We start from the raw sequence: 11720 nt of genomic DNA, 5'->3' as shown, positions 1-11720 counted from the left end.
AGGCAGATACCCAAAGGAGGAGGCACAGGATTGGGGAAACTGGAGGAAGGGACAAAGGTACAATCCAGGACTTGAGGGGGATTGTCAACTGCTCCTATCATGCTGTTCATGAACACTGGGGAACATGGAGTCAGTCCACAGTACACACAGGTCAGGGACTCCCTGGGCCGGAATCTGAAAACAGGACAGTCTCAGTGGGCTTCTCAGCCTGGACTTCAGATCAAAGACTGGAAAAGGTGAACTCTCCCTGCACCCCAGTCCCCATTGAAGCTTCCTACCTGAAGTTTCCACTTTGGAGCAATTGAGGGGAAATGAGGAGTGATAAAGAGAAGGAAGAAAGGGGAGAGGTAGCAGGCAGGGGAGAAGATCTATACGCCCTGGCCCTGGCAGAGAACCATCTAGCCCGCCATCAGCGCGTAAGGGCGCGTCACTTCCACAGCCTTCCCCGCACCAGCAGGTGCTCTCCGCCCCAAGCACCTTATGCACAGCCTCGGGGGTCGTCTGGGCTCTCCTGGGTCTGCAGTCCTCACCCTCCACAGCGGTCGCCCAGCGGCAAGGCTGGCCACAGGTCCGCAGGTCTCCCCTGCAGCAGCCCTCCCCTCTTTTCCCACAGGTTCCTTTGCCAGCACGTTGCCTACGTATCAGCGCTCAGAGGTGATCCTCTTCATTATGAGCAAGGTCCCGCTGCCGTCCCTGCACCACGCCATGGAGACAGGGAGGACAGGGTGAGCCTGCCTCTCCGTCCTCTCCCTCCTGCCTCCCGGCTTCCCCTCCCCCTGTACCTGGGCTGTCTCCTTTCTCCCCCTCAACTTTCCTGGTTCTGTCTTCACTTCTCATCTCTTTCTACTCTCATGGCCCTCAGCAGCTTTAGAGGGACCCGTGAATCCCACAACAGTGCCTCAGTCTGCTCCACCCACTTTGGGGACAGCCATTATTTCCCACTCTGCTTCCTGCCTCTGGGAGCTACTGTCCTGCATGACCTAGCAAGAGGGCCCCATGGAGGCCCTAATCAGCAGAGAGGACTGAGCGGGCAAGAGTGGGGTTTCTGCCCATTCACCATCCTGCTGGGCCTTGTGTCTGGCCTACAGGGAGAACAGGAACCGGCTGACCCAAATCATGCTGCTGAAATCCCTCCTTCAGGTAAGTCTCTCTCCTGCTCTGTCTCTGCAAGAGGCAGCTGCTTCCAAGGAACCTGGCCAGGGAGGTGACCCACATGGCACGGCAGACCTCCCCTGACCCGCCCGCTGCTCCCCTCAGCAGTGTACTTCGTTAGTCAGCCTGTTCTGCTCCCCACTCTGCTTCTGGTAAATCCTCTCACCGCCTCTGCACCTCTGGCCTATACCCAGTTCTTGTATACATAAATATATAAATCTTTTTAAAAAACAATTGCTATTCCCCTGACCAACTTGCCACAATATATAGATTCCCTAGAGATGTTGAGCTGTCAGTCTGAGTGGGGCCTGAAGTCTGGGTATGAAGCCAGATCCCAGGCTTACAACCCTGTGTCTCTGCTGCACATCTCACCCCTCGGTGATTCTCACTGTTACTCTTCCCTCCATCACGCCTCATCTATCTCGAGCATACCCCCAGTCATTTCCAAGACATTCTGATCCCCACACTACTCCTCACTGAAGAATAGTTCTCAAATAATTTGGTTTAATAGTTTTCATTAATTTGCATCCAGACTTCAAACTTCTCAGACTGAAATTGGAAGGTCTCTGGTCCATCAGACTCCCCTCCTCATCTTTCAGCTCTGTGTCTGTTCTAGGCAAGCTCAGCTCGCTGCACCCCCATTCCTGGCCCCCTCTCCCCCTTCACAGTAGTCTGCTTTCCAAAGGCGCCGTGCTGACACGCTCCAGCTGGTGACCTGCTTGGTCCGCTTGCACCTGCCATCTCTCTATGGGGTTTACCATCGTTAAGGTTACAGTTTGGGGTACATTCAGGTATCTCCCCCTCAATGAGCTGTGCTGTTTACTGTTGATGCCTCCCGGCTTTGCTGGATCCTCACTGACCTCCAGAATCACCAAAAGCATTGTTTTGCGGTATGGACTTAACATATTATAAAGATGTAAAAGCATAGTAAATATACTGTGCTGCCTCAATGTTTTCTGTGTATTCTCAGTGGAGCCGGGTATTCATGAGAATAGTCATCACCTGTGCACTAATGGGCTCGAACTTACAGTCCAGAGACTCCCCGGCTCCTGCCCACCTCCAGTGCTGGCAGGCTTTTAACAACTGTGTTCTGCTCACTGTCCCCACCCACCACGTCTGCATGTTCAAACAGTTGCCTCAGGCATCAGGGCCAGAGTGGAGGACAGGGAGCCGGCCTGGGCTGTGTTCCGTGAGGGTGGGTGCTTCAGACCCAGCTCTGCCTCCATCCTCTGTGCCCTCACCACATCTTAGCGGGCCACCTAAGCACAGCCGAGCTGGGCTCCCCTGCAGGTATCCACAGGCTTCCAGTGCAGCAACATGATGTCAGCCCTGCCCAGCAACTTCCTCGACCGCCTGCTCTCCACGGCCCTCATGGAGGACGCAGAGATCCGTCTCTTCGTGCTAGAGATTCTGATCAGTTTCATTGACCGTCATGGCAACCGTCACAAGTTCTCTACCATCAGGTGAACTTGGAGTCTCTGTTTCAGTTGACATGTGATGGGGGGAAAGACTCCCGATAGGGCCTCCCACCAGATGGGAGGACAATTTGGATGTCCAGTGAGACCCCTGGAGCCCTGGGAGGGGAGGGGCGGGGAGGGGAGACGGGTGGGGGTCAGGGACATTGATTGGAGATCTGGGAGATAAGAAGCAGCTACTAAAGGTAGTTTTCAGGTGGGAAGAAAAGAAGGGGGCTCAGGGTCATCAATAGAGACTGGGGAGATGTCAGAGAAAGAGAGGGAAGAAGAGAAAAATCTGGATCGATGCTTAAGGAAAGAGGAGAGGAATTGAGAACTTGGGAGAAAGTGGAGAGTGGGCTAAGAGCTAGTCCCTTAAAGACCAGCCCAGAGCAAGACCCTGACTCTGCAGTTTTGTAAAAGCTGAGTGAGGAGAGGTTGCGGCAGGCGCAGCCTGGGGCCAGCGTGAGGTTTGGTGCATAAGGTTGGATTCACGACTGATTTCCGAGGCTTAGAGGGGCGCTGGAGGGAGCTGCCCCAGCTGGGGGCCTTTGGAACTAGCCAGGGTATTGGAGAAGCCTGGTGACGCCACGTGAGCCCTGAGTGGCCTCATACAAGGGCTAACGTGGGCCCTCTCGTCACCCCCTCCAGCACCCTCGGTGACATCTCTGTCCTGAAGCTGAAAGTGGACAAGTGCTCACGACAGGACACCGTCTTCATGAAGAAGGTTAGCAAGAGCAACCTCGAGACACAGTGAAGCCTGGGAGGGGCAGGGCGGGGCACGGTTGGGCCCCACCTTCCAGTGCCCCTGCAGGCCACCAGAGCCTGTCTCTCCCCGCTTCCCAGACTGTGCTTACTTAGATGACCTGCTGACCCCTGGGGGGCTCGAGCCCCAAGGTCATCCTCACACCCAGGTCTGGTGAGCCAGCCTGAGTTCATCAACTCAGTTCTGCTTCTAGAAGTAGACGTGGGCAGCAGCTTCTGCTGTGGTTTCATGGGGCCTATTTCTCCTAAACACGGCTCCTGGAGGCATTCGCTCCCACAGCTCTGCTTTAAAGGCATCCTCTCCCTGTGGGTGGAAGTGGGGTACACCCATCTACCCCACCCCCCCCAGACTAACCTTCCTCCCTTCTCGCCTCTCCGGTCTCCACCCCTCGCTCCGCCCTTGCTCCCACAGCACTCCCAGCAGCTCTACCGACACATCTACCTGAGCTGTAAGGCAGACTCGAACATCCAGAAGCACTACGAGGCCCTCTATGGCCTGCTGGCACTCCTGAGCATCGAGCTGGCCAACGAGGAGGTGGTGGTGGACCTCATCCGCCTGGTGCTGGCCGTCCAGGTGGGGGCCGGGCTCTGGCAGGGACCTGTTTTGGCCAAGCATGCAGCAAGGTGCCAGGCACCCTACAAGGGGCTAAGGCGGCCTCTCCCGTCACCCCCTCCAGCACCCTCGGTGACATTAAGGAGCCTCGTGGCCATTGCTCCACAGAGACCACAAACCGCACGGAGGGATGCTTAACCCATCCGCGGCAGTCTACCTTCAGGCTAAAGGAGGGACGGTGGGATAGGCCCAGTCTGAAGCACTCCTGAGCCCCTAGTGTTTTAAGTCTCTCGCAGGGAGGGGCTGACTAGAAGTCCAGGGACTCCCAAGAGGGTGCTTATGAGCCCTGAGAGACCCCAGAACAGACTTATCTAAAGAAACATCACCTAGTTCCCACAGCGGCTGGTGCTTCAGCCTTAAACACGTGTGACAAATCCTTTGTCATCAGCTCTGCCCCCACAGACTCCCAAGCCTCCCCGTTGACTCAGGCAGCCAGTGAGGCCACCGTGTGGCACTAGACAGCACTTCAGGCTTAGGGGGCTGTCTGGGGCAGTTTACTGCCAAGAATGCTGGGAGTCTGGTGGGCCCTTCAGACCTCAAAGGCCAGGGTGTCCAAGCCCTGCAGCAGGTGGACGTCACCTTCTGAACAGAGGCCAAGAAGTGCAGTGGTGTGGCTCCAGACCACATGCTTGGCAGTGCTCAGCGCTGCACGGCAAGTTTTGGAAACCAGTGTTATCTCAATAACCTTTATTTTTTTTAAAAAGCCCTACACAGCCAGCCCTCCCAATTTGAGTCCCAGCTCCCTAGTAACTCCCACAACTTTCCCACATGTGAGCCCAGCTTAGCAAACCAAGCCAGCCCTCAAAAACTCTTCCCAGGTCTTCAGTGAGGAAACCCCTTTAGTAAGCCCCTAGTGTTGGGGCTTGTGGTGAGGTGTGGGGGGTCAGGGTGTCTAAGCTGGAGCTGCAGATGCCATGGCTGCGTAGTCAAGAATGTGAGAGCTTCTGCTCATAGATCATCCCTGGACCCCTCACTCCAGCTTTAACGAGGATAACTTCTTTGCCTCAGGAAGTTTGGGGCAAATTCTAGAAAAGGCTCAGTCTGGAGAAGTGAGTCATCTTTAAAGGGCAGGTGGGGGCTGAGGGGTGGCATCCGTAGAGCTTGTCAGGGAGAAACTGCTGAGGCCCATCTGCATCGCCCCAGGATGTGGCCCAGGTCAACGAGGAGAACTTGCCGGTGTATAACCGCTGTGCTCTCTACGCTCTGGGCGCTGCCTACCTGAACCTCATCAGCCAGCTCACGACGGTGCCCGCCTTCTGCCAGCACATCCACGAGGTGGGTTCCTCGGGGCCCTGAGAGCTGGGGAGGCCCCTGACCAGAGTCCCCTGGAACTCTCCCTTCATTGCTGCGCCCCTTGCTTAGTGCAGGTGGGGGTGAGCGTTGATGTAAGGGCGAGAGGTCACGGCACATTAAGTGGTCAGCAATGCTTCAGTATTGCCTCATACCAAATACCATCAAGTGCTGTCATATGTCACAAAAAGACATTTGAAAACATGCTGGAGTATTTGCAGGTAGGATTTGATGGCCACAATGGGCTGTGAAAACCAGCAAAGCGAGCTGTAACAAAAGGACCCCCAGGCTCAGCTGGCTGGGCAGACTGGGGGCATGGAAAAGGGTGCTGATCACTGCCAAAGACCTCCCGACGGAGGCAGACTCTTTCCAGCCTTAGGGATGATGAGGGAGTGCAGGAAAGTCAATGCCTGTACAACCTCATTGTGAAAATAGCAGCAGCATTGCCTCTGTGGCATTTCCTGCACGCACGTGTGGGCCACAGAGCCCGCTTCCTCACCTTCGTAAAAACATTCACCTCATTAGAACTTTGCAAAGGAGGGGCCCTCCCTGGTGGTGCAGTAGGTTAAAGCACAGCACTGCAAGCTACTTGCAGTCACTTCAGTGTGAGCTGGATCCCCACCCTGGAGGTGGCCCACATGGCACAGCAGACCTCTCCCTCTCCTGACCCACCCACTGCCGCCCTCAGCAGTGGACTTTGTCAGTCTGCCTGTTCTGCCCCTCATTCTGTCTCTGATAAACCCTCTCACCATTCCTGTGCCCCAGTTCTGTATGCATAAATAAATCAATCCTAAAAAAAAAAAAAAAAGAACTTTGCTACGGAGACTGAGGGAAACTGAAGATGTCACTGTCCATCAGGGACAGGTTCTGGAGTGGGCTCGGAAGTGGCCACTACTTAAACCCTATTTAAACATGAGTCATGTTTGAATAGGAAACAGGACTGTCCAGGACTGTCTCAGGAGCAAGACACCGCAGCCCCCTCTGCGGGGAAGACACTCAGGGCATGTGTGTCACCGGGCTCCTCAGGCTGCTGGCCTGGTGCAGCTGAGCTGACTCCCTCAGCCTGGCTCTGCCATGTGCTCTGCCACGTGGTGGCGAGGGAGGAAACACCGGGAGGACCCAATCTTACCAGGATCCCTTCCCCGTGCCAGGTGATAGAGACCAGGAAGAAGGAGGCTCCCTACATGCTCCCTGAGGACGTGTTTGTGGAGAAGCCAAGGTGAGGCGACTCGTGCATGCTCAAGGCCCCCAAAGCAGCCGAGGAAGAAGGTGGGGCTGGGGTCTGAAGCCAGGGACTTAGGCTCCTCCCGGCTCAAGGGTAGACGGTAGACCCGTCTGTGACCCTGAAGCCTTGGGTCAAGGCCGACCCCGTCACCTGGCTGAAATCCACCCCCGGAACAGGCTCGGCGCTGTCCCTGAGGGTTGGCTATGATGTGGGGGTGTCACTCAGCCCCCGGGGGCTCCTTGGTCCGACCTGGGGGAGTCGTTCCTGATGCTCTGCCACGGATCCTACTCCAGCATCCACGGGGCTGAGGCAGAAACATTCTAGAGAAACAAACTGTCCGGCAAGGAGAGTTAGACTCACCCACACAGTAGACCGGGTTGACGGGCCTCTGGCTAGAGCAGTCGTACAAACAGATCGGGGGCGGGGGGGAGCCCAGGTGTGGCAGCACTTGGTGTGTGGGCACGTGGCTGCCGGAGCCAGCCCGTGGGAGACGTGCTTCTGTGGAAAGTGAACAGGGCGGTGGCTTTTGCTTCTCTGTCGCTTGCGTAACGAGCGTTAGTTCCGTAACAAGGAAAGCCACCAGGAAGCCATCCCAGCGCCCGGCCTTCTAACTCATCTCTCCCCTCCGCTGATGTCCAGGCTGTCTCAAAACCTTGAAGGAGTGGTGATTGAGTTTCTCTTCCGCCAGAGCAAGATCAGCGAAGTCCTGGGGGGCAGTGGTTACAACGCAGACCGGCTCTGCCTGCCCTACATCCCGCAGCTGACCGGTATGCACCCAGGCCACGCACTTCAGGCCTGCCTCTGGCTCTTGGCCGGGATGGCCCGAGTGTTGGGAACTTGCAGGTCACCTTCCATGGCCCTGCAGGTCACCCTAGGCTGAGAGGCATGCTGGGCGCCATGGGACAGCAACTGATTTCCCCACACTCCTCCTCGGTGTAGGGAACTGGCCCACAGGCGGCCTGGATGAGAATCCCCACTGGGCCGAAGGGCACAGAATCAGAGGCCCAGTTCTGTGGCTTCCTGAAAAGTCTTAGACGAGTCTCCTGGCATCTGAGTTTAAGTCCCCTTGACCATACAATGGGGATGTTAGCAACACCTGCCCGAGGGGGCTCACGCAGGGGTGCGTGAGCAGCTGAAGGCAGAGGCACTTAGGAAGCTCCACACAAGCAGCAGCTGTTAGCCGGTGACGCAGATGGGACTTGGGAGAAGCCTTCTGGTCCTGAGCCGCTCCAGGGTGCTCCTGGATCATTCCAGAGTCTTGGCCTAGTGAGCAAAACTCAGCACCCTGCGGTGGGCAGAGAAGGGCTCGGCTCCATCGGCAGCTCTGTGTGTCCACGCCCTGGGAGCACTGTGGCCAGGCAGAGGGCTGGGGACGGAGCTGGAGGCGTGACCCTGCGCCGTGCTCGGTGCGGGCTGGGAGCTCCAGCTCTGGGCTTCTCCTTCCCAGATGAGGATCGCCTATCGAAGAGGAAGAGCATTGGAGAAACCATCTCCTTGCAGGTGGAGGTGGAGTCCAGGAACAGCCCAGAGAGAGAGGAGGTGAGTGTCCTGCTTTGGATGTGCTCTCTGTCCAGGGGAAGCCGGAGGTCCCCCAAGAGGAGGCTCCTCCCCTTTCCTGTGTGGCCCATGCTCCAGACCCCTGAAGTACAAGTCCGCAAATAACTCCTTTTCTTACTTACTCTCATATATATTCCCATCTGGAAAAATCCTTTGTCTCACACACATGAGGAGGCCATAAAGTCACTGGACAGACACCCCACTTGTGATGGAAAGAGACATGCTCCTTGTTAGAAACAGGAAGGCCAGTGTGCGAGATTAGGGGGAGACAGGCTCATAGGGTTTCTCTCATGGAGAAGTGACAGCGCTTTTCTGAAGAGAAAGCTGGAGCTGAACCCTCCCTCCCCTCCTGTCTTGAGGACCGTGACTATCTAAGGCCTGTTCACAGTCACTTACAATCTTCCCCTGCTGCTATTTCTCCTGTCTCAGAAAATAAGGCAACTATACCCACCAGTAAGAGAGGATAAGGCATCAGAGTGGAAACACCAAATTTCCTCCGCAAATGAAAAAACACAGGAAGGTGGCGGAGGCCACGGAGCCCGGAGGGCTTTTTTTTGCTTTTAGAGGTGACTTTCCCCAGGAAGGGGACACACAGAGGCAAGGGAGAAGCTTCAGTGGGAAGTGGGGAGGATGCACACCTGGGAGAGATGGAGACTTGGGGTCCATTGCCACAGACACCCCAGCGCTCCCCAGTTCCTGCCCTTCCGGGCTGGGGTAGCCATGGAGCACAGAGTCAGCCCCGAGCCTTTCCCCAGAGGCGAATGGAGCAAGAAGTCTTTGGGGCCCAATCAAGCCTCCCTATGACTGTGACCTCAGCCACTTTAGTAAACTGTTGCTCATTCACCCCACGCCACCCATTCACCTCCACATCTTTGCTAGTACGGACGCCCACGTCTGGTTCACCCTTCCCCTCTAACTGCTGCGCAGATCACCCACATTGGAGACGGCTAGTTTGCTCCACAGGCTCCCAGCACCCGCCCTTGCCCGTGATGTTCGCTCTGGCACCCCGCATGGTTCCCTTGTACATTGCACCTGAAACGGCCGGTGCTAAGCTTGGCTGGTGCAAGGTGTGTCCTGGGAGTGACAGCAGGCGAGCCTAGTTCCTACGTTGCCACGCTGCGTGATCCCTGCTAAAATGACCGCATCTTGCCCGGAGTTGGTGCTCACTTGGCGTCTGTTGAGCAGCTTTATTCCACATCTGCACGGCTGTCCTTTCCTGCTCACACATGATGACCAAACCACTCAAAACAACCACTCAAGTGCAGCCCAGAGCATTTTCACAAAGGGAGTCTGCCTGTGCCCTCACCCCAGCTCTGGGCGGGCATCCTTGCCAAGAGCCCCCCATCCTGCTCTCCTCTTTCCCAAAGGGCGCCACTAGCCCTTTGATCCTGCCGGATTGACGTTAATGGGATTGTTCTCTCCTATGTCTGCTTCTTTCACTTAACATTGTATTTACGTGCCAGTGTGTGAATCAGCCACAAGACTTACTCAGCTCAGTGTCTAGTGGAAAATTCCTGGAACTAGTCGGACCCAAGACACACCCGCGGGGTACCCTGCTTTGAGTTTCATTCTCACCTCTTGTAATGGGCCCTGCAGAGGCCTGAGATCTAGCCCAGTCCTTGAGCCAACCTCAGTGGTCTTACTCTATTAAATATTCAGATGTCCTTGGTGGGTCACTGAGTATCAGAAGTCTTCAAAAACATCATTCAGTACTTGAAGGTGACATTTGAGACTGTATTTGCAGCTGCCTCCTCTTGCGTCTAACACTATTTTGTTTTCTGGAAATTTTAAAAATTATGATGTGCATTTTCTACCCACAGGAGGTGATGGGACAATGGGGGGGGCAGTGAGAATTCTTGGCTCTGATGAGGAATTTGCCTCCCAGCCTCCGTGTCCCTGCTCCTCATCTGGCGGCCCAGTGCTGCCTGAGGAGCCTAAGGAGTCCCTGGTGAGGACGTGGGTGTCCTGAGGGAGCCCCCCATCACGGCCTTTGAGAAGCCAAGGGGCTTCCAGGTAACTGAGCAGGCCAGGCCGTTGCACCCCTGCCTCCCTGAGCCTTTCTGTCCCCTGTCTCCAGAGGGTGCCCGCGGAGGAGATCACCTACGAGACACTGAAGAAGGCCATCGGTGAGTGGGCAGCCGGGGGCTCGGGAGCCGGTGGGGGGCAGGGTGCGCGGAGCCGGAGCTAGCCTGCAGGAGGGAGAGAGCACAGACCAGAGCCAGCCTGCAGGAGGGAGAGAGCACGTACCGCGGGGAGAGGCCAGGCCTGGGGAACACGGCCTCACCACCAAGCCGGCCATAGAGATCCTTCCCCCAACGGGGCTGTGGCCTCGCGTGCCCTCTGGCAGGTGGCCCTTCTGCCGTGACAGCCGCCTCGACAAGGAACTGACTGGGAGTAGACAGCAGTCTTGTACGAGTAGGTGGACCCCCTCGCTCAGCAATGTGCTGCAAAACAAGCTGGCGGGGTGAGGACTCGGAAGGACTGGACTGCGCGCGCTCGCGCGGGTGACGGGACAGCCCGCGGCCGTCCTGCCGCGCCGCGCCTGCCTTCCGGCGGGGCAGTGTTGCGAGTGGACTTTCCTGGTAACCGATGCCGGACCTGACGGAGCCTCTCCTCTCGTCACAGTGGTCGGTGTTCATCTTTCCAGTCGCGCACAGGCGCTGCCCTCTTGAGTGGCGCGGGAGGGACACCCCGGGCCCCTCCTTTTCTCTTCCGCTAACTATTTCGGAGCCAGGAGGAAGGTGTAGGGCCAGATGGCCGCAGGCTGCTCTGAGCAGATGCTGTATGGGTCTTCTGTGTTGGCTCTGTGGTCTCGCCCGTGTCAATGTCCCGTTATATTAACCCCAAGCACGCCCTGTCCCAGGGCACTCACGGAAAGGCCCTGCTGGCGGGCAGCTGCCGGGGCTTTGCGAGCCGGGCCTAGGGTCCCTTAAGCACCCTGGCGGCCTGGCTGGGCCGCAGGCAGAAGCAGGAGAGCGCCTCGCCTTCCCGCCTGCAGGGCCGCCTGCAGCGGCAGGGGAGAATCTGCGCTCTCTGTGAGGTGCTCCCCGAGGAGCACACCCCTCCCCCCATCTTTCAGCCCCTCGGGCCTCTGCCCTGGGTCAGCAGGTGGGGCCTGGGGGCTGACCGGCTTTCTGTGCCGCAGTGGACAGCGTGGCGGTCGAGGAACAGGAACGTGAGCGGCGGCGGCAGGTGGTAGAGAAGTTCCAGAAGGCGCCCTTTGAGGAGATCGCTGCACACTGCGGGGCCCGGGTGAGTGGGGCTAAGGGGGCAGTCCCGAGGCCCAGTGGGACTGATGCTAGGAGATCTTTGCACACTTGTCCCCTAGAAATTAGGGCTTGGAGTCCAACAACACACTGCTTTCCCAGGAGCCAGGAAGTTTGAGTATTAGCCATGCTCTGCTCTAGACCTCTGCTCACATCAAGAGAAGCCCTGGCCTCAGGGGCTCCTGTATCAAAGGGACGGACTGAAATCATCGTGATCCTAGTAGAAAGTACTTCAGTAGCACTTAGCGTGCGCCACGGCATTCCCCTTGTGTGCTTATTTCATTTTCACCACTCTATGACTGTGTGTGGATCCACACAGGGGCCACAGCAGAGGGAAGCTGGCGCGAGGGAAGGAGCCGCGGCACAGGGAAGGTGGAGCCAGGGGAGGAGCCGCAGCA

At 57.1% G+C, this 11720-nt stretch overlaps 1 protein-coding gene across 1 annotated transcript in view; it reads left to right on the top strand.

Annotated features, from left to right (window-relative positions):
* Positions 1 to 11720, top strand: part of EFR3B (EFR3 homolog B (S. cerevisiae)) — a 68031-nt gene that overhangs the window by 49014 nt on the left and 7297 nt on the right. The window contains exons 11-21 of the mRNA XM_004686393.2: positions 577 to 725; positions 1089 to 1140; positions 2443 to 2615; positions 3258 to 3333; positions 3784 to 3945; positions 5128 to 5259; positions 6426 to 6493; positions 7139 to 7266; positions 7947 to 8038; positions 10134 to 10182; positions 11202 to 11308. Coding sequence (XP_004686450.2) covers positions 577 to 725; positions 1089 to 1140; positions 2443 to 2615; positions 3258 to 3333; positions 3784 to 3945; positions 5128 to 5259; positions 6426 to 6493; positions 7139 to 7266; positions 7947 to 8038; positions 10134 to 10182; positions 11202 to 11308 — 1188 coding nt within the window. The remainder of the gene's footprint in view (positions 1 to 576; positions 726 to 1088; positions 1141 to 2442; positions 2616 to 3257; positions 3334 to 3783; positions 3946 to 5127; positions 5260 to 6425; positions 6494 to 7138; positions 7267 to 7946; positions 8039 to 10133; positions 10183 to 11201; positions 11309 to 11720) is intronic.

Source organism: Condylura cristata, unplaced genomic scaffold, assembly GCF_000260355.1.
Source record: "Condylura cristata isolate star-nosed mole 26May11 unplaced genomic scaffold, ConCri1.0 scaffold00020, whole genome shotgun sequence".
Lineage (NCBI taxonomy): Eukaryota > Metazoa > Chordata > Mammalia > Eulipotyphla > Talpidae > Condylura > Condylura cristata.
This window is presented reverse-complemented; position numbering and strand designations above follow the sequence as displayed.